The sequence below is a fragment of the Blastomyces gilchristii genome (assembly GCF_000003855.2).
Source record: "Blastomyces gilchristii SLH14081 genomic scaffold supercont1.35, whole genome shotgun sequence".
Taxonomy (NCBI): domain Eukaryota; kingdom Fungi; phylum Ascomycota; class Eurotiomycetes; order Onygenales; family Ajellomycetaceae; genus Blastomyces; species Blastomyces gilchristii.
The window spans coordinates 16,011-37,184 of NW_003101648.1; the positions used below are offsets into that span (position 1 = coordinate 16,011).

General features: G+C 30.9%; 4 protein-coding genes across 5 annotated transcripts; 3 read left to right on the forward strand and 1 right to left on the reverse strand.

Moving 5' to 3' along the window:
- Positions 1-10,722: 10,722 nt before the first annotated feature.
- On the forward strand, positions 10,723-11,465 carry BDBG_17942 (uncharacterized protein; the record flags this gene model as incomplete). The annotated part of the gene is made up of 3 exons (XM_031725555.1): positions 10,723-10,811; positions 10,860-10,983; positions 11,113-11,465. Coding segments are annotated over 3 exons (566 nt in total), but the record flags the coding sequence as incomplete, so codon positions are not given.
- Positions 11,466-11,840: 375 nt separating this feature from the next.
- Positions 11,841-12,035, forward strand: BDBG_17943 (uncharacterized protein; the record flags this gene model as incomplete). The annotated part of the gene is made up of 1 exon (XM_031725556.1): positions 11,841-12,035. The coding sequence occupies one exon, from the start codon at positions 11,841-11,843 to the stop codon at positions 12,033-12,035; it is 195 nt and encodes a 64-aa protein (XP_031581207.1).
- Positions 12,036-13,073: 1,038 nt separating this feature from the next.
- On the reverse strand, positions 13,074-14,433 carry BDBG_17944 (uncharacterized protein). The gene is made up of 2 exons (XM_031725557.1): positions 13,330-14,433; positions 13,074-13,280 (listed from the first exon to the last, which is right to left on the reverse strand). Exons 1-2 carry the CDS (start codon positions 13,473-13,475, stop codon positions 13,172-13,174), a joined length of 255 nt encoding a protein of 84 aa, XP_031581208.1. The 5' UTR covers positions 13,476-14,433; the 3' UTR covers positions 13,074-13,171.
- Positions 13,844-15,447, forward strand: BDBG_09076. 2 transcript variants are annotated; one of them, XM_002620472.2, is made up of 5 exons: positions 13,844-14,210; positions 14,265-14,581; positions 14,633-14,848; positions 14,912-15,030; positions 15,085-15,447. In XM_002620472.2, the coding sequence occupies exons 1-5, from the start codon at positions 14,020-14,022 to the stop codon at positions 15,379-15,381; spliced, it is 1,140 nt and encodes a 379-aa protein (XP_002620518.2). In that variant the 5' UTR covers positions 13,844-14,019; the 3' UTR covers positions 15,382-15,447. The 2 variants fall into 2 exon arrangements, with proteins under 2 accessions (XP_002620518.2, XP_031581209.1); XM_031723860.1 differs by having other exon boundaries at positions 14,633-15,030.
- Positions 15,448-21,174: the final 5,727 nt, after the last annotated feature.

Here is a 21,174-nt window from a genome sequence, read left to right on the forward strand (position 1 = left end):
ATTCATTACTTTCATCTATAACTTACAATCTTTAAGAAAAAGATTCTAGATCTGAAATTCAAAATTCTAGATCACTGCACTTGTTATAAGTGACAAGATCATAGATCAGTGCACTCACATAGTGTATTTTAATGTAAGAATACACTGAATTCTGAACTTGATATAAATGAAGACTTCTGTTAAGTCTTTGCTGACTACTGAGATCTCATTATTACAGCTGAGAATTCTGAGTCTAATCACACTTAGTCTGAAGATATATAGTTATTTCTTTCTCTTAGTTATTCTGATTAGATGAATATCATTGAATATTTATCTACAGTTCTTAACTGTGTTTAATATTATCACTGTAGTGAAAAGTACTGTATTCATAAACACTAAGTCACTGATAATCTATATTATTGATTTCACTTTTCATATAAATGTCAGACTGACTGTGCTATTCTTAAATCTTTAAGTAGTAGATATTATCAGCTGTATTCTCATTGTAATAACTCAATTCTCAATAATAATAACAGATTGATTACAGTTAGCTGACTAGTAAATACTGATATTGCTTTCTACACTGACAGCTATGCTGTTCTTGATTATCTGTCTAAGTATATTATCAAGGCTGAAACAGACACAGAATTCTATCATTAGATTATTTAATAAATAATTTCAAGAGTCAGTTCAAGTCACTCACTACTCTCTGCAGTTGTTAAACTTATAAATCAGCTCATTAATAAGTATGATTAATCTACTCAGAAGATTTATCATCTTCTTTTAAATCTTGCTTTATAAATAAGTTCTCATGAGTTAATTACAGTTGATTATCAGTCTGAATTTTAATATTATTATAGCTATATTCTTGAATCTGATAAATTATAATATGATTTATTCTTTTTAAAAAAATATAAATAGCAGTCAACTGAATTTGAAGATCTTTCATTTTTTAAATTTCTTCAAATCTTTTCTTACAGTTATTAAATTAAAAGATATCTCTGTATAAAATTCTGAGTATTGATTTACTTTTCTGTTTATTGATTTAAAACTGATTCAGAGAACTATACTTATATCAAACTTCTTCTTTATCACTCTTTTCATCAAATTAAAGATCTTAAAATTGTTAATCTTCTCACTTCTTGACTCTTTTTTACAGAGATCTTTAATTATAACTGTCTTTCTTATAATCACCTAGTTAATGTCTATGATGAAGACATATCAGAATCAGAACCTGAGTTTAAAGCTAATCAGAATAATGAAGAGAAGCTTAATCTCTCTTAAGTATTACTTATTTATCAAAACTCATAGTATGATAATAATAATCTCATTGATATTTAAAACTGTGAACAGCTTGATCATCAGTTCTTAGATTTCAACTATGATTGAAGCTCTTATATTGACACTTATATCAATCTTAATAGAGAATTTTAAAATAATATAAAGACTGACTTTTCTACAGATACTACTCTTTATAAATATGACTCACTCAAGACTTAAAACTCTGATTAATATCTTCTTTATAATACTATTCTCTATTATTATACTGAGATTCTTAACAGTGAGTTCTCGGATTCTTTACTAATTAATCTAGATAGTGAAGATAACACTGATAAAACTTATCTGATTATGATTTTATCTATAACTCTTCAAAATCTTGCAGAGACTCAAGATGTCTCAATCTCAATTATTTAAGCTATGTTAACTGATATAGCTGCTCACTTCATTAACACTTAAATCTTACATGTGTTATTTCAGCTTCTCATATACAAGAATATATTATATAAACTACTTAATTCTCAAAATCTTCAATCTTTACAGACTCTTTTTAAGAATGTTCACTGTAAGAAGTCTACACTGAATAGATTGATATTATATTGATAGATCTTATTTAACAAAGATAAAAATGTTAAAGAAGGAAAGAAAGAGAAAGTGTGAGAATCAGTGATTAAGATGAATATTTATACATGTATGTGGTGGTGTACGCGGTGGAGCTTCAGAGCGGAAGAATATACGCGTGTTTGTAGCAGCCGAGAATTGATGATCAGAAATGGCTGAGAATCAGAGTGTATATTACATGTGTTCATAGCAGCTGAGGATCAGTGATCAGAAATGGAAGAATCTATGAAGTGTAATAGAATAGTCTATATAATTGATCAGGTACAGCCTGTCACATTAGCCCTCTCTTTTCAGAAGCAGTTCTCGTTGATCAAGAGTCACTGTTTTAAATAATATGAAACTCAGAGTTCAGATCAGTTGATTATAGCTGACTCATTTCATAAGATATTATCAGCTGCGGCTGTGAGATCTCTTATTGAGAATATTCTCAATCTCTTACTCAAGCTCATTATCTTCTTCTATAATGTCTGGTGACTGTCAGTCAGAAGTCAGCTGAGAAGAGAATGAATCAGTGATGATACAGCAGAGTAAGCTTGTATAAAATATATCATGAATCTCTAATAATGTATCAAGATAGTAGTTATAACTATCTAGAACTTCTATTACTTTATATCTAATATAATGATAATCTAGTGTATAAGATGAATGTATGATTCATATATTCTTAAGATTTAATCATATTAGTTCTTCTATCTTATATTGTTCAGTGAGATCTCAGTGAACATTGATTTAATTCTCTTAATCTTGTTTCACAGTTATTATGAAGATCTCTGCTTAATTACAGATATTTCAGAGCTTTGTTACTATATTATTAATAATCTGAATTGAACTGTGAGAATTCAGTGTAAACTGTGTAATCTCTAGAAAATTCAACACTTTCATGTGATATTTATATATAAGAAAGAACAGACTTATATCTATTGAAACAGTATCTTGATTATTAATAGTGATCTCTGCATGTAGAAGAAGATTATATCAATCATCTTATAAGTGATTATAGAACTTATAAAGATAATTTTTTACAGTCTGAATTATTCATTCTGATACATCATCAGTCTTGAAGTGATAGACAGTTAACAGATAATATATAATCTTGAGAACTTGACAGATTCTAGTTCAGAGAGTACTCACAAATTAACAGTTCTGATCTGATACTATAAATCTCAGTAATTCATACATCTGATAGAACAGACTCTGTAGAAAAGCTTCAGTGACTTATTCAGCATTTATCTTATTACAAGATTTTAATATTACATCTTTACTTAATTAATTCACAATAATCAGAATGTTTCTATAACTCTTACTCTTAAATAGATTGATAGTGAAGTTAATTACTACATCTTATCAGATTCTATCAGAAATATTGAGTAATTTCAGTAGATCTTTTCTATAATTCTTTCATAAGATAATGAAAGAACAGTGATTGCAGTTTTAAATGAAGTATCTGATACTGTTTAATATCTCAGATTAATAGAACTCTTAAGAGATCATTCTATACAGTTGTTCATGACCTGAATAATCAGTTATATATAAATTATGCATCTCTTGCATTATCTGAGTGTGTAAGAATTTAGAGTGAGAGACTCAGTGTTATTTATAAAATTATAAAGTATTATTATCATTAATTAAATATTCTGAGATGTCAGTTCTTACATATAATTCTGAAAGAAATTGAAATGCTTCTTATTATACTGCTTCAGTGAGTGCTTAAAGAAGTTCATTGATTTAAGCTACTGTATATCATAGCTTATCTAATATAGATTTGAGAGAAGTTAAGATATCAGTGATAGTTCTAATTGAAGAAGTATGTATAGTGCTGTGAGATATTTTATCTTAATTAACTAGTATCTTCAGATTCAAGAGTCAGTGCTCTCAGTTCATTCAGTGAGTATCTATTACATTGAATAATATATTCTACTCTCATTGTGAGAGAGCATCTATCATTGAGTTCTGACTGTCAGAATGATAGTATATTATAAAATGAAAGTGATTTAAGAACTCAGATTATTGCATCTGTTATTCAGTAAGTTTATGAGTAGTTATAAAGTATTTAAAATTCTTATAATCTGTGACTATCTCAAATTCAGAGATACTTCAGAGTTCAGAGTTTCATTCTTCTAAACAGTGTATGATTATAAGAAGTTTCTTATCATAGATCTTATAATTGTATTCAGCAGAACTCAGTTTCTTAGATATAAAGATACATAATTGTAGAACATCTTTATTATCATATTATAATATTACTTCTTCTATTATATAGTCAGAGAAATCAGCTTCAATAACTATCTTATGATCAGAATCAAATGTTATCAGTAGAGAAGTATTAATAAATATCTTCTTCATCTATATAAATGCAGCTTCAGTGTCTGCTAATCATTGAAATACTGAGTCTTTCTTAGTGAGATCTGTAAGTGATCTTGTAATATCTGAGAAGTTTTATATAAATCACTGATAGAAGTTAGTAAATCTGATGAAGCTTTATATATCTTTCACAGTATACAGAGCTTCTCATTCAAGAATGATGAAGACTTTCTCAGAATTCATTCAAATTCTCTTATCAGCTTCTATAATAAAACTCAGATACTTGATACTCTTGACTTCAAAATCATACTTATTAATATCTATCAGTAGTTCTACTTCTTGTAGCTATTATAATATCTTTCATATATATTCTTGATATTCTTTCTGAATTCATTGATGAAGATGAGAATATTATCTAGATAAGTAGATACAAACTCATCAAGAAAATCTTAGAGTGCTCAGTTAATATACTTCTGAAATGTACTGAGAGTGTTAGTCAGTTTAAAGAGTGTGACTATTCATTCAAAGAGGCTATAATATGTTCAGAATACTGTAAGTCATTCATCTTCTTCAGTAATATAAATCTTATGAAATGCAGTGATAACATCTAGTTTTATAAATCATTAAGCTTATCTGATTTGTGCTAGAATTTCATTGATAAGAGATAAGAGATATTGATCTTTCTTTATCAATCTATTCAGATCTCAATAGTTCACACAGAATTGAAGTTCTTCATCTAATTTCTTTGCAAAGAGAATAGAGGCTGCAGTGAAAGAGTTGCTAATATGTATGAATTCTTTATTTAACAGATCATTGAGTGTCTTTTGAAGAAGAAGAAGTTCATCTTGAGACATGTTGTAAAGAGAATCTCATGATAATTCAAGATTCTTATCATTCTTCTTCTCTAACTTGATACTGTGATTCACTTCAGAATCTTGTAAGAGAAATATGTTTGTAATATTATCTTATCAGAAGATATCTAGATATTCATGATATTATTAAGAGAGTTTTATATGAGAATCTGTTATTGTAACACAGAATAACTTTTCTAGAGCCTTTTTAATATTGATCAGACTGGTGAAATAGATTGTCATATAATTCTAGTGTCAGTGACTTCTTTTTCAAAGTATTTTATATATGTTGATAGAGATCTGTATCAGATTCATAATCTTATAAATGTCATCTTTATAAACTCTATCATTATTAGAAAATATCAAGCTTCTACTTCAAGTGTTTAATAAGATGCCTTGTTCAGATAGTCAGACAAGTTCTAATATAAGATTATAATCAAGATTATTAACTTTATATATATAGATATCTTCATGTTGATGTTCTCTCACATCTATGATTAGCTTCATCATGTAATGAGTACAAATGTCTTTTGTATCATCAAATTCTGCAAGGAGTTGAGGTTTTGATAAGAGAATATGCTGAAGGTTATGATGTCTTATAACTGAAGATTTTATCATTGCATAGTGACATAGACTGCTGTCTATCATGGCTTTCATATTATACATATTATCAATCACAGTAGATACAAGAATTGTATTCATTGTCATCTTCTCTTTAAATTATTATCATTCAATCTCTTCAAGCTTCTGTTTATAAATTTGAACAGAAGCTAATCTTTTCTCTGTTTCACTGAGACATTCTTATAGTTATCTTCTGAATCTTTCTCTAATGTAATATGATTGACACACACAGATGCTGATTCATTCTTTGAATGAGAAGACACTGATCTTTCTCTTGAGTATAAAGACATATAGATTGATTGATAGTTGAAAGCAATGTGTTCTGATCAGTTACAGTTGATACACACTTTATGTTGATATTGATTGATGACTTCTTTAAGAGTAATTTCAGAGACTTGAAAGCCTGTTCAAACAGTGGAAACTCTTGCTTATGCATAGACATTTGAATCTATTCAGTTCATGACATCTGCATCATTGTTGTTCTTTGATATAAGTGTATAAGTGACTGAGATGTAATGTCTTCTGTCACTGTTCTGTATACTCTTGAGCTTGATAAGATAGTTATTCAATGTCTGAAGCTGTATGCAGAAGTCTTTATAAGTCTGATCTTTGTCTACACTTATAAGAGTCTGTAAGAGTTCAAAAGTCAATGTCTTCTTAAGCATGCTAATCTTTATTTGATTCTCTCAAGATTGATCATCTGCTTCTAGAATCTTGATATTAAAGTCAGAAATAAATGTTGTAAGAGAAGTGTTTCTCTGTCAGATACTCTGTAATTAATCTAATACTCTCTGTTATATAGCAGTGTCTTGAAACAGAACATCAAGATATTTCATGATATTATCAGGCATTTTCAATGCTGATTCATATGCTTTCATTTATGAATGAAACTTCTGTTTCATGTGATCTTTCAATCATTCATTGATATATCAATCTTGATTAATTAATAAACTGATGAAATCTTCATCTACACTCAGTTTTATAAGCATTCTCATTCTTCATGATGAGTAGAGAGTGAGATTGAAAGTATTGAAATATATAAGAGTGTCTAAGTATTCTTTCAGTACTTTTGTATTTGATTCTGTAGATATTGAAATTGCATGAGTTAATTATTAAATCTCTTCATATTGAAGTTATTGAGTTGCATGCATATCAGCTATTTATTATTATTATAATTTCAACATTGCTTAGAGTCACTGTGACATTATATCTATACTCACATTCAAGAGTTTCATATTATTGTTAGACATGATTATATCAATTATTAAATGTGTGATATCTGTGAAATCTGAGAAAGTGTAATTATATTCTCATATATCTGAGTGTTAGAACTCTCAGATCTTTCACTGATATTCTCTTATAAGATCTTATTCTTTTCATAAGATCTTGTTACAGAGTCAGAGTGACTGATGAGCAAGCTTCTATCTGAGAACTCAGTATTCACTTAACTGTTTAACTGTTTCTCTATTTCTTACACATCTTTACATGTTCAGATATCTCTCAATGAATAATCATTTCTAATGAGAAGATAATGCATAAATAATCATTTTCTAATAAGAAGATAATGAATGTTTTTATAGTGTAAGAGACCTACATTAAATAGATTGATATTATATTAATAGGTTTTATTTAACAAAGATAAAAATGTTAAAGAAGAAAAGAAAGAGAAAGTGTGAGAATCAGTGATCAAGATGAATATTTATACATGTATGTGATGATGTATGCAGTGGAGCTTCAGGGCGGAAGAATATACGCGCGTTTATAGCAGCTGAGGATTGATGATCAGAAATGACTGAGAATCAGAGCATATGTTACGCGCGTTCATAGCAGCCGAGGATTGGTGATCGGGAATGAAAGAATCTATGAAGTGTAATGAAATAGTCTATATGATTGATCGGGCGCAGCCCGCCACATTTACTATCTATTAATTAATGGAAAGTCAATGATTGATTTACAGTAACTTTCATAAATTAATCAGATCTGTCATTACATATTCTCTTATAAGAATACTTATTTTAATGATCTCAGTGTCATTCTTAGTGAAGATTTCTATTAACTCTTATCTATTTTTCAAACCCTGCTCTATTATAACAGATGTATTGATTATAAAGAAGATATTCAGAGCTGTTAAATTTACTTAACTTTTAGTAAAATCATTCAACTTACTGTGATTCAATGATAAGTGAATAAAGATATTATCAGCTGTCAGTTCTATAAGATCTTGAAAAATCTTTAGCTTAATCAGTTAACTCTGAATAAGTAAGAGTTTCTTTCAAAGTATATATAGACTCTTATCTCTTATAAAGTTCTAATCTTTGAGAATATAATTCACATTTATATAAAGAAATACTATATTCATATCTATAATAATGATACTATTTAAAGCTGTAAACAATCTGTTATTAATATTCAGACTATAAATATTAAAATAGATACTTCTCAGTTAGATTCTGATAAGACTGATAATTTTCATCAGAATCTTTCTCTCTTTATCAGCTATTAAATTATACTTCTATAGAATATTTAAACAGACTGTGAGCTTATTAACAGTGCTCTTGAAACTCTTCATAATATTGTATAAAGTTCAGATATGAAGAATTCTTATCAAGATTCTTCATTTATACTGTTAATCAATTTTAATAAATATAACAGCTCTGCTTATTTAAAATAAGAGAATCTTAAACTTATATCTATCTTTCATAGCTATTATGACTTTTCTTATATTAATTAAGTCTACAGCTATACACAGTTCTTTATTACAGTTATATATATCATTACTATTTATAAATTTCAAGAATTATCACTTGATCAGACTGTTCTTGATATTTCTGAGACTGAATTTCAGACTAATCTTACATATGTTGCAGTTTCACAGATTAAAATATATTAAGGTCTTCTATTTAAGTAATTCTTTAATTATTTCAGATTTCACTGATCTGATAATAAAGTGAGTAGAAGTATATAGATGCATGAGATTAATTATATAAGATATTAAAGTTAATAGATAACTAAGTTATATTTCTTTTCTTTTTATAGATCTCTACTAATCTATATTCTATATAGCTTTATTCACTCTTTATTTCATCTTTTTCACAGTTCATATTTAATCTATTTATTTATTTATTCTTTATTACTGTAAGTTCTTTATTCTCTATTTTATCATTCTCTTTATCTATTCTACTTACAGATTCACTGAATTTAATCATTGAATTTAACAAATTTATTACAGTCAATTCTATTATAATCACTAAATCTGAGAATGAGTAGTTAGTAATCTATAGAAGATATTAGAATAATTTAGATATTAATCTATATAGCTTAGATTTAATATAATAATATCTTTGATCTGAGAGATTGAGAATCTTCTAAGGCCTGTATTATTAAGACCTGTGTTACATTATATAATTAGAGATATTGAATTCTTACAGCTGTTAATACATGTATAAGAAGAAGTAAATAAATCTCAGAGTATTCTCTTTCTTTTTAAAGAATTCATCTTATCTTTCATCTCTTATCTCTGTCAGCTGTTTTTTTTTTTTTTTCAGAAATCATTTTATTTATCTCTATTAATTTATCAGAAGTTTAAAAAATCATTAATACTATTATTATAACTGAAAATAATATCTTGAAATATATTCATTAGAAGTGAGATTCTTAAAATAATGAAAATTATAATTTTAACAGTCAGTATAGTTCTTAATAACCTTGTTTAATCTGTTAAGTTATTAGCTATTAATCTTATTCTCAGTTCTATATCTATATCTGTATCTGTCTCTGCTGCATCTGCTGATTCTAGATTATTAAGTTAACTATTGACTTATTTAACTGAAAGAATATCTGAGAAGTTGTTAAAGAAGTTACAGACTCTTATCAAATTACTCTGTACTTATAAGTCAGTCTTATAGAAGAGTTATCAGATTAATATAAAAATTAATACAAATTATAAAGCTCTTCTTCTATAATTTTACAGTGCTGTTTTTACAGTTCTCTGCAGTTATTATATTAGAGAAGAAGACTCTTTTATTATCTGTATCAGCACTCTAAATCAGTCTTATAAAGCTTGTATTAGTTATTATTATAATAGTACTGAAAGTTACTGCTCTTATTATAGAAGTGAGTCACTTTTTAATATAAAATATATCAATTCTAATATAATTAACTAATAGTTATATATAATCAATATCAGTAAGAAGAATAATAAAGTGAAAGAAAAGAAGTAGAAGAATGAAAAGAGAAAGAAAGTTAAGAAGAAAAGCTTATTTAAGAAGTACTCTGCAGCTGAGAATACAGAAGCTAGAGTCTTGAAAAAATAGACAGTAAGTATTGAATCAGTTAATGATTATAATATTAAGATTTTAACTCTTTATATTAAAAATAAGACTCTGTGTAAGAAGAATACAGTTCTGAAGACTAAATTCAGAACTATTATAAGTCTTCTTTAGATTACTCAAACTGTTCTTAAGAATAATATATAAGTCAGTAGAATAGAGTGAGATATTTTTTATTTTTTTTCTTACTTAGTTAGCTGATGCTTTTACACTGAAAAATAAATCTCTATATGTTTTTACAGTTCTATCTCTTCTATTATTATTAATAATAAGCTGTAAAATCAATCTTATGAGGTCTTCTGTTTTGAGCTTAGCTCTGTAACATCTTTGCACACAGAGACTCATGTGCATTAAGATATTTTTGTTAGAACAGCTTCGGCATTGTCGAAGCTCATTTATGAGTGATAATTTATTACAAAATGACCTTTACTCCTCTCTTCTTTCCATTTAAGAATTTAAAACGCTCTATGACCGCCGCCATATGCCTTTGTTGTACAACTTTAGGCTATCCTGCAAGTGTCAGCACCTTGAGCATTCTTTCAAAACCTCACATCATCAGTTGAAGAAGCAGAAGCTCAGCCAGTCTTACTGAAATAATCTATCAAAGATTTGATTAATCAAGAGCATAATAAAAGAGTTAGACTGAAGAAACAGCTCTCAAGAATTATTGTAAAAACTTCATAGATCTATCACTCAACAATTTACTGAGCTGAAGCACTGTGAAGTATTTTATTTTGCTTCAGATATTCTTCATGATTATCTGCCTGATCACTTAAAGAAGATAGAGAGGTTTTTGAGATTGAAAGAACCTGAACTGTCTGATTTGAGAAATGTATGTAACTACAACTCAATACTCACCTCGGTGCTAATGTTATCCCAGTATTCTGTCTCTCAACCGATGAGTTCAACCTCCCATCGTAGGAAGCGTCGGGTGGAATCTCCTTTATCATTCATTACCGCAAACACAAAGATGACCACAAAAACCTCAAGCATCTCAGCATATAGTAGGAACTTCCAGCAGAATTTAATTGACCATAGAGTTTATTCACTGGAGTATAGGTATTCAGACAGTGAGAAGTCATTAAAACTGAATAACTGAATGAAGATCAATGAAATATTGACACAATCATAAGCTTCTCTTTCTCTCTTGAAGTTCTCTGAGAAGTACTTTGAAGATTTCAGAGAAGCAGATGCATATGCATTCAAAGAGAAGCCTGTTACAGTTTCAGTAGTTTCAATTCTTAATAATAATATCAGTGATCTTAAATGTGTCAGAGAGAATTATTCATTTGTCAATCTTGCTCTCTTAACTGATGATACACTGACTTCTGCCAGATCAGATCACTTCTATAACACTCATTCTGAACAGCTCAAGTGTCAAATCTGTAAGAAACTGAGCAGTCAGATTGTTTCATCAATACAGAATGACCTCTCAATAGCATCAAACTTCTTTTTAGAAGTGAAAGATCTCAATGAATCTCTGACTGTGACTACACATCAGGCTTGTTATAATAGCACTCTAGAAGTCTGAGAAATGCATTCTCTTTAGTTATATAAAGAAGATGAATCAATCTATGACAACAATGTCTATACTCTTACATCAACTTATCATGGCAGTTAACTCAAGCTATATACAACTCATCTCATCAAGTTCAGCAGTTCAGATTACTGTTCTGAGTATATTATAACTCAGCTCAATACTTGAGATATGACTGATAACTTGGAAACTTTTCAGCAAGGAGTATCAGTATACAGAAATACCTGAGATTGAACAAAGGAAAAGAGGACTGAAGTTATTAGAGCAGCAAATGAAAGATTCTCAGAGACTGAGTCTCAATGTCATTCTGCATCTCAGCATCAGATGAACTCTGACATAGCTGCTATCTTAGATGATTCTGATATTTCAACTGTGACTGATGAAACTGAGGATGTGCAATGGAGCTTTGCTGCTGCAAACAAAGATGTGGAAGATGAAACCCAGATTCTGAGCAGAAACCCCAAAAAATCAAGGGTGGGTGGTATAGCTGGGAATAAGATTACTCAGCGTTTAAACTGAAGCATTGTCAGCTTCCATCAGCCTGTATAAGCTGGTGGATTTAGAAGACGCATTCACAACCTAGGCTATGCGAGGCACATCTGTCATCACTGCAAATATCAACATTTGTATAATTGTCTTCATCGCGAGTCCTCCATGATCGTTTGGCCGTTTGGGGGTTTTGATTAGTATAAAGAACTGTCCTTGAACCCTGACTAGAAAACAGAAGAGGCAGAAGTTGAGGGCTACAATAGGTGCTGTAGTGGGACGAGCTGTGTGTAATCATCAATATTGAGCAGTTTTGATGAATATAAACTGTTTATTGCAATAACCCTTTGCGGAGATGAAAATGGGCTGTACATAGCAAATGAAAAGTGGCTGAACATTATCAGCCATCCATCTTGAGCCTCGCTTTTCAGTTTCCAGCCCTGTTTACAAGCTCAAGCTCAGCGCGAAGACTGCCAACTAAGCTGATCTGGTTATGAACCAACAAGTTTATTACTGTGTTGAAACCCAACATGGATTCTGCTGGCGCCGAGCGCTGCGAATGCAATCACCAACCAAATCTACCCTAGAGTGGGGGCCGATGTTTATCAGGGCGCCTACTCCGCTTGTGGCTCATGATTCTCTCTTATGAGCTCTGCAGTCAGTGCCATTCGCCCTCGTCTAGTCGAGATATCAACCAATGAACCTCCCGCCAAGGCTGGAGCCTAGTGCCAAATGTTATCAAGCAACATCCATAAAATTTATTACCAGGTTATGCATGCAGATCCCTGATGCTGATTTTGACTAACTTATAATGGCATTTTCTAGCGGGACGGTTCGGGGGTTTCAATCATATAATTGGGGGGTTAACGAAAGCTCTGGTATGAGTAGTAATGTAGATGAATATAAGCCTCGTGATCAAGAATATCGATAAGCCTCTTGACTTAGCAGCCCCGCAGCATTAAAGTTATTGGGGGTCCCGGGTTGATCGGCCCTTCTACCAGCAGTGCGCTGGTGGTGACTGAGCTCTTTTGCCCCAGTAGTTAGCCTACAAAAGTTAACTAAGTTAGTTACCTGTTATGTGACATTTTCCCAAATTCTCCCTTCCGTCACATAATCCACTAGTGCTTCCCTGTTCATCCGCATCCATAACCTCCAAACGGGACCTCGACTCAATCCTTGTGGTAGATGTGCTGAGTCTTCACGTAGCTTCCGGCATGATATTCAACGGTACAATGTTCTTTTGGGTCACCACTATGGCTACTTGTATGGAAGTTGCAGCTTGGCGACCATTAGCGAATTTCAAAGTCCGAAAGGATAGCTTCCTTACATGACAACAGCTTTGTCATAGATCTTTCCATCCTTCCCCAGCAAATTGTTTTGGTGGTGGTCTCGCACCAGCTCCTCGATCTCCGTCCTCACGTTTGGCTGGGTGGAGTACATGGTAGGAGGCTTGAATTCAACAGGCAGGACCATGCGGGGCGGTAGAGTAGTGACTTGGATAGAGCTTTGATTATTGATAAGTAGAAGATTTTAAGGGTAAGTAAACAATGACAATGGCATCATGGCATGGCGAGGTATATATTTCCAGAGCATAAGTGCGGGAGGCGCGGCTTAAAGTTGTAGATACTATGGTGGAGAGTCGCCATCACAATCGAGAATCCATCGCTCCATAGGCTTGGAGGTAATTTATAGGTAATGGTGCACCGAAATATTTGCAAGGATCAGTCTCTATCATGCAAATGGAACTTTTGGCTAGGTATTCTTAAATAGCTTCACCAATCTGCTTTCTGGGTCATGTGTGGAGGAGAAAGTGAAGCATTCAGTGTCTTGCGAGTAAGCGCCAGGAGCAGGAGCTGTTTCGTCAAATTATTGGACAGTTCAAGCTCTGTCACATGACATTGAATGAGTTTGTCAGCTCCTGCCACATCCCTCAGCCTGAAAATCTGGTATGGCTTTATGACATGAGCCCTGGATATGGTCAACTTGCAAACAACTTCCGGGTCGATTCCTCAGCCAGATGCCAGTTGCCTGTGAATTCAAAATGCGGCGTTTCGAAAGAATCCACGATGTCGTTGAGCCTGTTGAGGAGTATCGGCAGGGAGGCTATCATCCAGTACACCTTCACGATGTATTCAATCAGAGGTATGAGGTTATCGGAAAGTTGGCGTTTGGTCAATTTTCAACAGTATGGCTTACACATGATCAATTGTGAGTCTCTCTTTGGCCGACCATACTTCCTCAGTGACAACTAATACATTTAAGGCTCCAGCGTCATGTTGCATTGAAGATACTGAAAGCAGATGCTTCCAGAAACAATAAAGAGCTTGCTATACTCCTTAAACTGTCTGCTCCAGGCCTAGATCATCCTGGCAAAGGGCATGTTATTGAACTGCTGGATTATTTTGAGCATGATGGTCCAAATGGGACACACTTGTGTCTGGTGTTCCCTGCAATGATATCCGATGGTGAAATAATGAGTGTCAGCAGAAGACCGCACCACGCAGCCTACATACGAGCTATTTCCAAACAAGTCTTGTTAGGTCTCGACTTCCTTCATCAGCTAGGCATAATTCATTGCGGTAGGTCAACTCCTGAAGCATGATATTCAATAGTGTCCTGACGTAATGCAGATCTGCAACCTGCAAATGTTATGTTTTCAATTGTTGGGGCTGCGCACAGCGAGGCATTTTTGCAGCCTCCTGAGTTCAGCCCTGTTAGGTGGCTAGAAGGAGTGAAGGTAGATGACAGCGCGCCGGAATATTTGATGGCTACACAGAGATGTCGGGGCGAACTGGATGATGCAGACTTCACCACAATCTTGGTTAAGATTGGTGATCTGGGTGGAGGTATGATGCACCCATTGTTTATATTGAACTCAAAGCTGATACAAGACTCATGTCATTACCTAGCTCTATGGAGTCGACAACATGATCAGCGGCCGGTAACACCGACAGCCTTGCGTGCACCTGAGCTAATCCACCGAAATACTTGGGATGCCAGCATAGATATCTGGGCCTTGGGTTGTTTGGTATGCCCCTCTGTATCTAAACTCAGTTCTCTCCAATCTAATCCTTGTGTAAAGATATTTGAATTGGCGACAAATGAGCCATTATTTCCCTTGGGGTCTTTTGGCCTCACAGCTGAACAGATTGACAAAGAGCACACATACCGTATTAGCCAACTCCTTGATGAGAATGGTCAGATGCATGAGAAGTTTACAAAACACCTGACAGACAGGTTGCCATATGACTTCGGTACTGAGAATGTTCAGCATCTTGTATCATTTCTTTCATTGATGCTACAGCAAAACCCTCAAAGGCGAATGCCAATTATCAAGCTACTCAATCACCTCTTCCTAGTCGGGGAACCCGATGAATGAGAACTTGTTAACATCAAATATGATGAGGTCTACGGTGCTCTTATTCTCACTTTAAGAAGTTAAATGTATGATAGTATTTAAGCTGAGTTGTGAATAGTAATTATGAACTTCAGTCTATATAGTTGTGTGTAGTCAAGAGTCACTAACTCTATTGATTACACAAGAGATAAATAGAAGTAAAGAATTTATGAGAAGTAGAATTTCTTACATACTTACCTCTCTCTACAGATTTGTCTGTGAAGTCTTTCACTGAGTGATTTCATAGAATCAGACTTAGTATTACAGTGATACTTATGTAAGAATAAGTGCTCACAGGCGATTATTCAGGTGTTTGCAGCTTAGTGTGATATGTACTGTTAACTACTAGAAGTATTCACAGTAGAAAGATAAAATGTAGAGATTAAATATATAATAGTATTCAAGCTGAGTTATGAATAGTATTCATGAACTTCAGTCTATATAGTTATATATAGTCAAGAGCTGCTAACTCTATTAATTATACAAGAGATAGAAATAGAGATAAAGAATTCATGAGAAGTAAGATTTCTTATATACTTCTTTCTCTCTAAGACTTCATCTGTAAAGTCTTTCACTGAGTGATTTCATAGAATCAAGCTCAGCACTGCAGTGATACTAAAAATTCTTTATATCTATAAAAAAAAATCTCAGTGAGAAAAAATCTCTTATTATTATAAAGAGAAAAAAGTCTGTCACTCAGTTTCTTATTCTGTAAGATTCTTTATAATCTGCAGATCTTTCTCTGACTATTATACAGATTCATCTCACATCTTTTATATAGAAGAGTTCTGATTGACTCTCAACTATTTCTGTGAAATTCTTATATAATTATTATACAGATTCATTCTGTATCTTTCAATCTGAAGAGTTTCAGTTAATCTTCAATTATTTTTCTGTGAAATTCTTATATAATTATTATACAGATTCATTCTGCAGATGAATCACTTTCTGTAAGATTATTCTTATCAAAGAGAAGTATTTATAAGTTAATATTTCACTCATTCTTATAAATTATCATTCTTTGATACTGTAGAATTGTGAGGAATTTTTTATTCTTTCACTAACTCTGTAAAATTATAGAATTAAGATATTCACAGTCTGCAATCACTCTTTATAGTTATATAGAATGATTTAGATCTGTAATTTATAATTATTCTTTATTTACTAGAGTGATCTGACTATTTAATAAAATTATTCATAGTATAAACAAATCTCTCTAGAGTAGTATAAGTATCTCAGATCTGTTTATAAAATCTTATCTTCTTTTTTCTTTTTCTATAACAGTTTTTATTCTTATAAACTGTGAGTATTCTCATTCATCTGTGAAGTGTTTTCACTCAGATAATAGAGAGAGAATGTTTCTAATAATATCTGTATATTAATTTAAGAACTTCTTAAGAATAAAAAATTTTTCAATTCTAATATCTTTATAAATAATGTCTGACTGCTGCTGAGCTTCTTATAAGTATCACTGTAACTTCTCTAATCACTTTTTATCAGCTGATAAAGTAGAGATACTATCACTTATAATAATATCTTCATCTCTTTTAGCTCTGTCACTGTACTCAATCTTCAGATTAGTAGCTAACTTCATATCTCTCTTAGATTAGTCTCTAACTTCAAGTAGTATAGTTCTGCTCTTTACTATAAGTCTCTCTATAAATAATTTCTTATAGACTCTAGCTAATAGTTTCTGCAAAGCTCTCAATGCTGTCAGTGTTCTCTACAGTTCTGTAGATCTATAATTATCTCTCTTCTACTTATATAATCTCTGATCAGATATATGCAAATATATCTAAATTCTCTATTAACAGTTCTCATATTATAATGCATTTCTGCAATCTTATTATCAATGAGAGATGAGTCTCTAAGTACCTGTAAAATTCAGATAATAAAGACAATATAAATATCATGAATTCATGATAGAAGATAATCTGAATAGATAAGCTCTCTCTTCATATCTCAACTATTTTCAAGCTGAATACTTCAGTATAACTGAAGAGATAGACATAGCTCTATAAGAGATATCTGATTATATACACAGATGATCAGTTCTCAAGACTCTGCTACAACTGTATATACTCTGATATCTGACTTCTCTGAAGTCTGTACATTTCTAATAATCTTTACATTAAATATAATAATTATCTGTACTATAAGTATGATACTCTCTGCTTCTTTGAAGAGAGAAATTAATAGTTATAGAGAAGTTAAGTATTACAGATATTAAGAATATAGATATAAGTTGTCTTTATTTTTTCTTTATTAATCTCTAAATTGTGTTCACAGCTCTGTTTTCATTTTTCTTATTTTTTAGCTTTAATAAGAATATAATTTCTTCTTCTCTTTACATATATTCTAGACTGTTCATTTCAGTAGAAACTCATTATCTCATAGACTAGAATTTATAAATAACAGTGTTAATATCTTTGTTATAATCAGATTCTTAGTGAGAATTATGTTATTCTGACTTATCAGAATTTATAGTATGAAAGTCATGTCTCAGCTTTCACAGATATCTTATCTATCTGAATAATTCTTAAGTGAACTTATTCATCTTATTAGAATATTCTTATCACTGAATCTTGAATCAGAGCTTATAATCTCACTTCTCTGAGTTAATAATTCTTTTAATCTAATATTCTCTTTCACTCTCTAGTACTTTATAAATAGAGTGATAAGTTACAGAGTTCTCTTCTAAGAAATTCTTATATTTATAGAGTAAAGAGATATAAAAAACATTATATATCTACAGCTCAGATAACAGTTTCAATCTGTAAAACTATAAACTAACTTTCTTCATAATTTTATAAGACTCTGTTTATAAGAGATTTAGCTTCTTACTAGATCTCTGCATAATGATATTTTCTAGACTTAGTCAGACTCTATTATCTTTCTTAAAACTCTTTATAATATGCTTAGAGTTATAGTATCTCTTCTAATACTCTTAAGTCTTTCTCAAGAATTTACAAACTTTCTTCTGAATATTCTAAATTCTCTCAGCTTATTCACAGATATTATCACACTCTATAGTATACTCTTATAAGTTCATTAAGATTATCTGTGAGTGAGTCTCAGTGAGTATTATAAAGAGGGTTTTATCTGTACTAATATATTTTAAGTTGTTATATACAAACTTTATAAATGATAATTAATACACTCAGTTATTCTGATTGTAATTGATAAAACACTGCAGATACTGTTTTAATATACTTATCAGATATTCTATCTGATTATCTGTCTATTAATAAAAAGTCATGCTTAAATCTTATAAGATTTTTAGTATAGTTATTAGATCAGATCAGAACTTCTCTGTAAAGATTAATTCTCTGTCTGAGATAATATTCACAGATAATTCATGTAACTGAATCATATTATAGATGAAGATATAAGTCAAATTCTTTGACTTTAAGTTCTTATAGATGAGTATAAAGTGTATTATTGTAAGAAATCCCGCTTCTCGCGGATTCTTTACCCCTATTTCTATCTCTCACGTAATCAATAGAGTTAGTGACCCTTGGCTACACACAACTATATAGACTGAAGTTCATGAATACTATTCATAACTCAGCTTGAATGCTATTATATATTTAATCTCTACATTTTATCTTTCTACTGTAAATACTTCTAGTAGTTAACAGTATATATCACATCAAGCTGTAAATGCCTGAATAATCATCTATGAATACTTATTTTTACATTTTAAGCTCAGTCAGTCAGTAATCACTTATTATAACTGAAAGAACTAGAAACTTGCATACTTCAATCTCTATGAACTCTACTGCAGATCCTCAGAAGCAGTCATTTAAATTGTGAATAATTCTTATAAAAGAAGTCTCAGAGAACTTATTAATCACTTATAGAATATTATTCTTTACATCTATAATAGAGAAACTCTCTGAACTTATAAATAAATCAATCTTAGTGAAGAACATTCTTGAGCATCTCTCACAGAATCAAGCTATTTTTCTATAAGAAATACTTACTGTTTATAAACATTTTTGAACTGAGTCTCTAGATATAATCTTCAGAGATATCTGCAAACTGAAAAGAAACTTTCTTAAGCTGTAATTACTTAAGATCAGTTACTGAATCATAATCTATAAAAGCTTTTATAAGTTTGTATTTAAAATTGACTCACAAGCTCAGCTGTGTAATATAAAAGATGAAGAAGCTGTTATCTATATAATAACAGATCTCTACTACACTGAAGTCAAGAACTGACTGAATTATTTAAAGAATAATTATAAGAGATCTCACTGATCTATTCTCAAGATCTATCTAAAGAATAAGTTGAGAAACTCTGTAAGCTGAACAGAGAATATCTGAGCTGTGATTATCAATATTAAAAAAAGAGGTGAGAAATCTGATAAAAACTACTCACAGTGTGTTATAAAATTATAATATGAATTGAGATCTGTGAAAACAGAGTTCTGAAACAAGATCTGAATGATGATATTTATAAAGAGACTGAATAAAGATATGCAGAATAAGCTCATTAAGTAAGACTCTAAGTTCTTAATTCTGAAGAAACTGATGACTCTTATTCATTACTTACAGATCACTGTAAGAGTCACAGACTTATAAAGAGTGAATCACTGATCAGCTCTGTAAGAATCAGAATAATAGAGAACAGATTTATCAGAGAAAGATAATAAGATATAGAGAGATTTATATCTGATTACTGAGCAGAGAGAGAGAGCTTTATAAGCTTCTATAAACAGAGTATATAACAGAGAGATTAAGAAAAAGAGTCTCTACTTTATCTATTTTAAATCAGAATATTTTCATACAAACTGCTCAGATAAATTAAAATAGAAATTTAAAGAGTTACAGACAGAGTTAGTAACAGCTTTCTTAAAAGTCTTGAAGCTAATATCTGAATCTATTACTTCTCTGATGAAAATACTTACTTATGAGAAGAGACTGCACTGCAGTACTGCTACTCTGTAAGTATAAGAAGTATTAATAAACTCAGAATCTCAGGTCACTATAGTGTTTCTAAAGCTTATGAAGTGAATAAGCTGAGTGATGAAAACTGAGAATCTGCTCTTATAATAAGTAGAATATAAGAACTCAGATCTGAGAGCTGAGAGACTTATAAGAGTCATCTTTGAATTACAAGATCTCTTCAGAATCTGAAGAAGATTTGTAGAAACTGTGATTATCACAGATATTATAGATAATATGTACTTGAGACTTATATAACTTTAAAGACATAATTCATATATAGCTATCTGTAAGTTAGGTTTATACTTCTGATCAGTGTTAACAGACTCACTTATAGAGATAGAATCAGTTGATATTATAGAGTTAATTAGAGAAGATAAGCTTATCTATATAATAACTTTATAAATATCTGAGAACTTCACAGTCATGAAAACTGAGCTTCAGATACTAGAAAAATACTAAGATCTTACAGAGATATTCAGCTCAGTAAAAATAGCTGAGCTTTCTTCTCACTATAAGAAGAATCTGATAATAGATTTGATAGAAGAGTAGAAACTCTTCTAAGAATTAATTTATAAGCTCTTTCATTATAAGACAGAGATCTTACAGATCTATATAAAGAAGAATCTGAAGAATAACTTTATCTAATTTTCATAGATCTCTGTAGAAGTCTCTGTAATATTCATAAATAAGAAGAATAAAGATCTCAGATTATATATAGACTACTATAACCTGAATTTCAAGATAATAAAGAGTTACTATTCTCTATCTCTGATTGAGAATGTAATTAACTGTCTTATAGAAGCTGTTATATTCATATAACTG

Bases quoted from the DNA above. Each gene is read 5' to 3' on its own strand.
- BDBG_09076 (XM_031723860.1), top strand. From the start codon at position 14,020: ATGCCAGTTGCCTGTGAATTCAAAATGCGGCGTTTCGAAAGAATCCAC. The intron at 14,582-14,632 runs GTAGGTCAACTC...GACGTAATGCAG, and splicing joins GCTAGGCATAATTCATTGCG to ATCTGCAACCTGCAAATGTT. The intron at 15,031-15,084 runs GTATGCCCCTCT...CCTTGTGTAAAG, and splicing joins TCTGGGCCTTGGGTTGTTTG to ATATTTGAATTGGCGACAAA.
- BDBG_17944 (XM_031725557.1), bottom strand. From the start codon at position 13,475: ATGGTCCTGCCTGTTGAATTCAAGCCTCCTACCATGTACTCCACCCAG. The intron at 13,281-13,329 runs GTAAGGAAGCTA...ATGGTCGCCAAG, and splicing joins TATGACAAAGCTGTTGTCAT to CTGCAACTTCCATACAAGTA.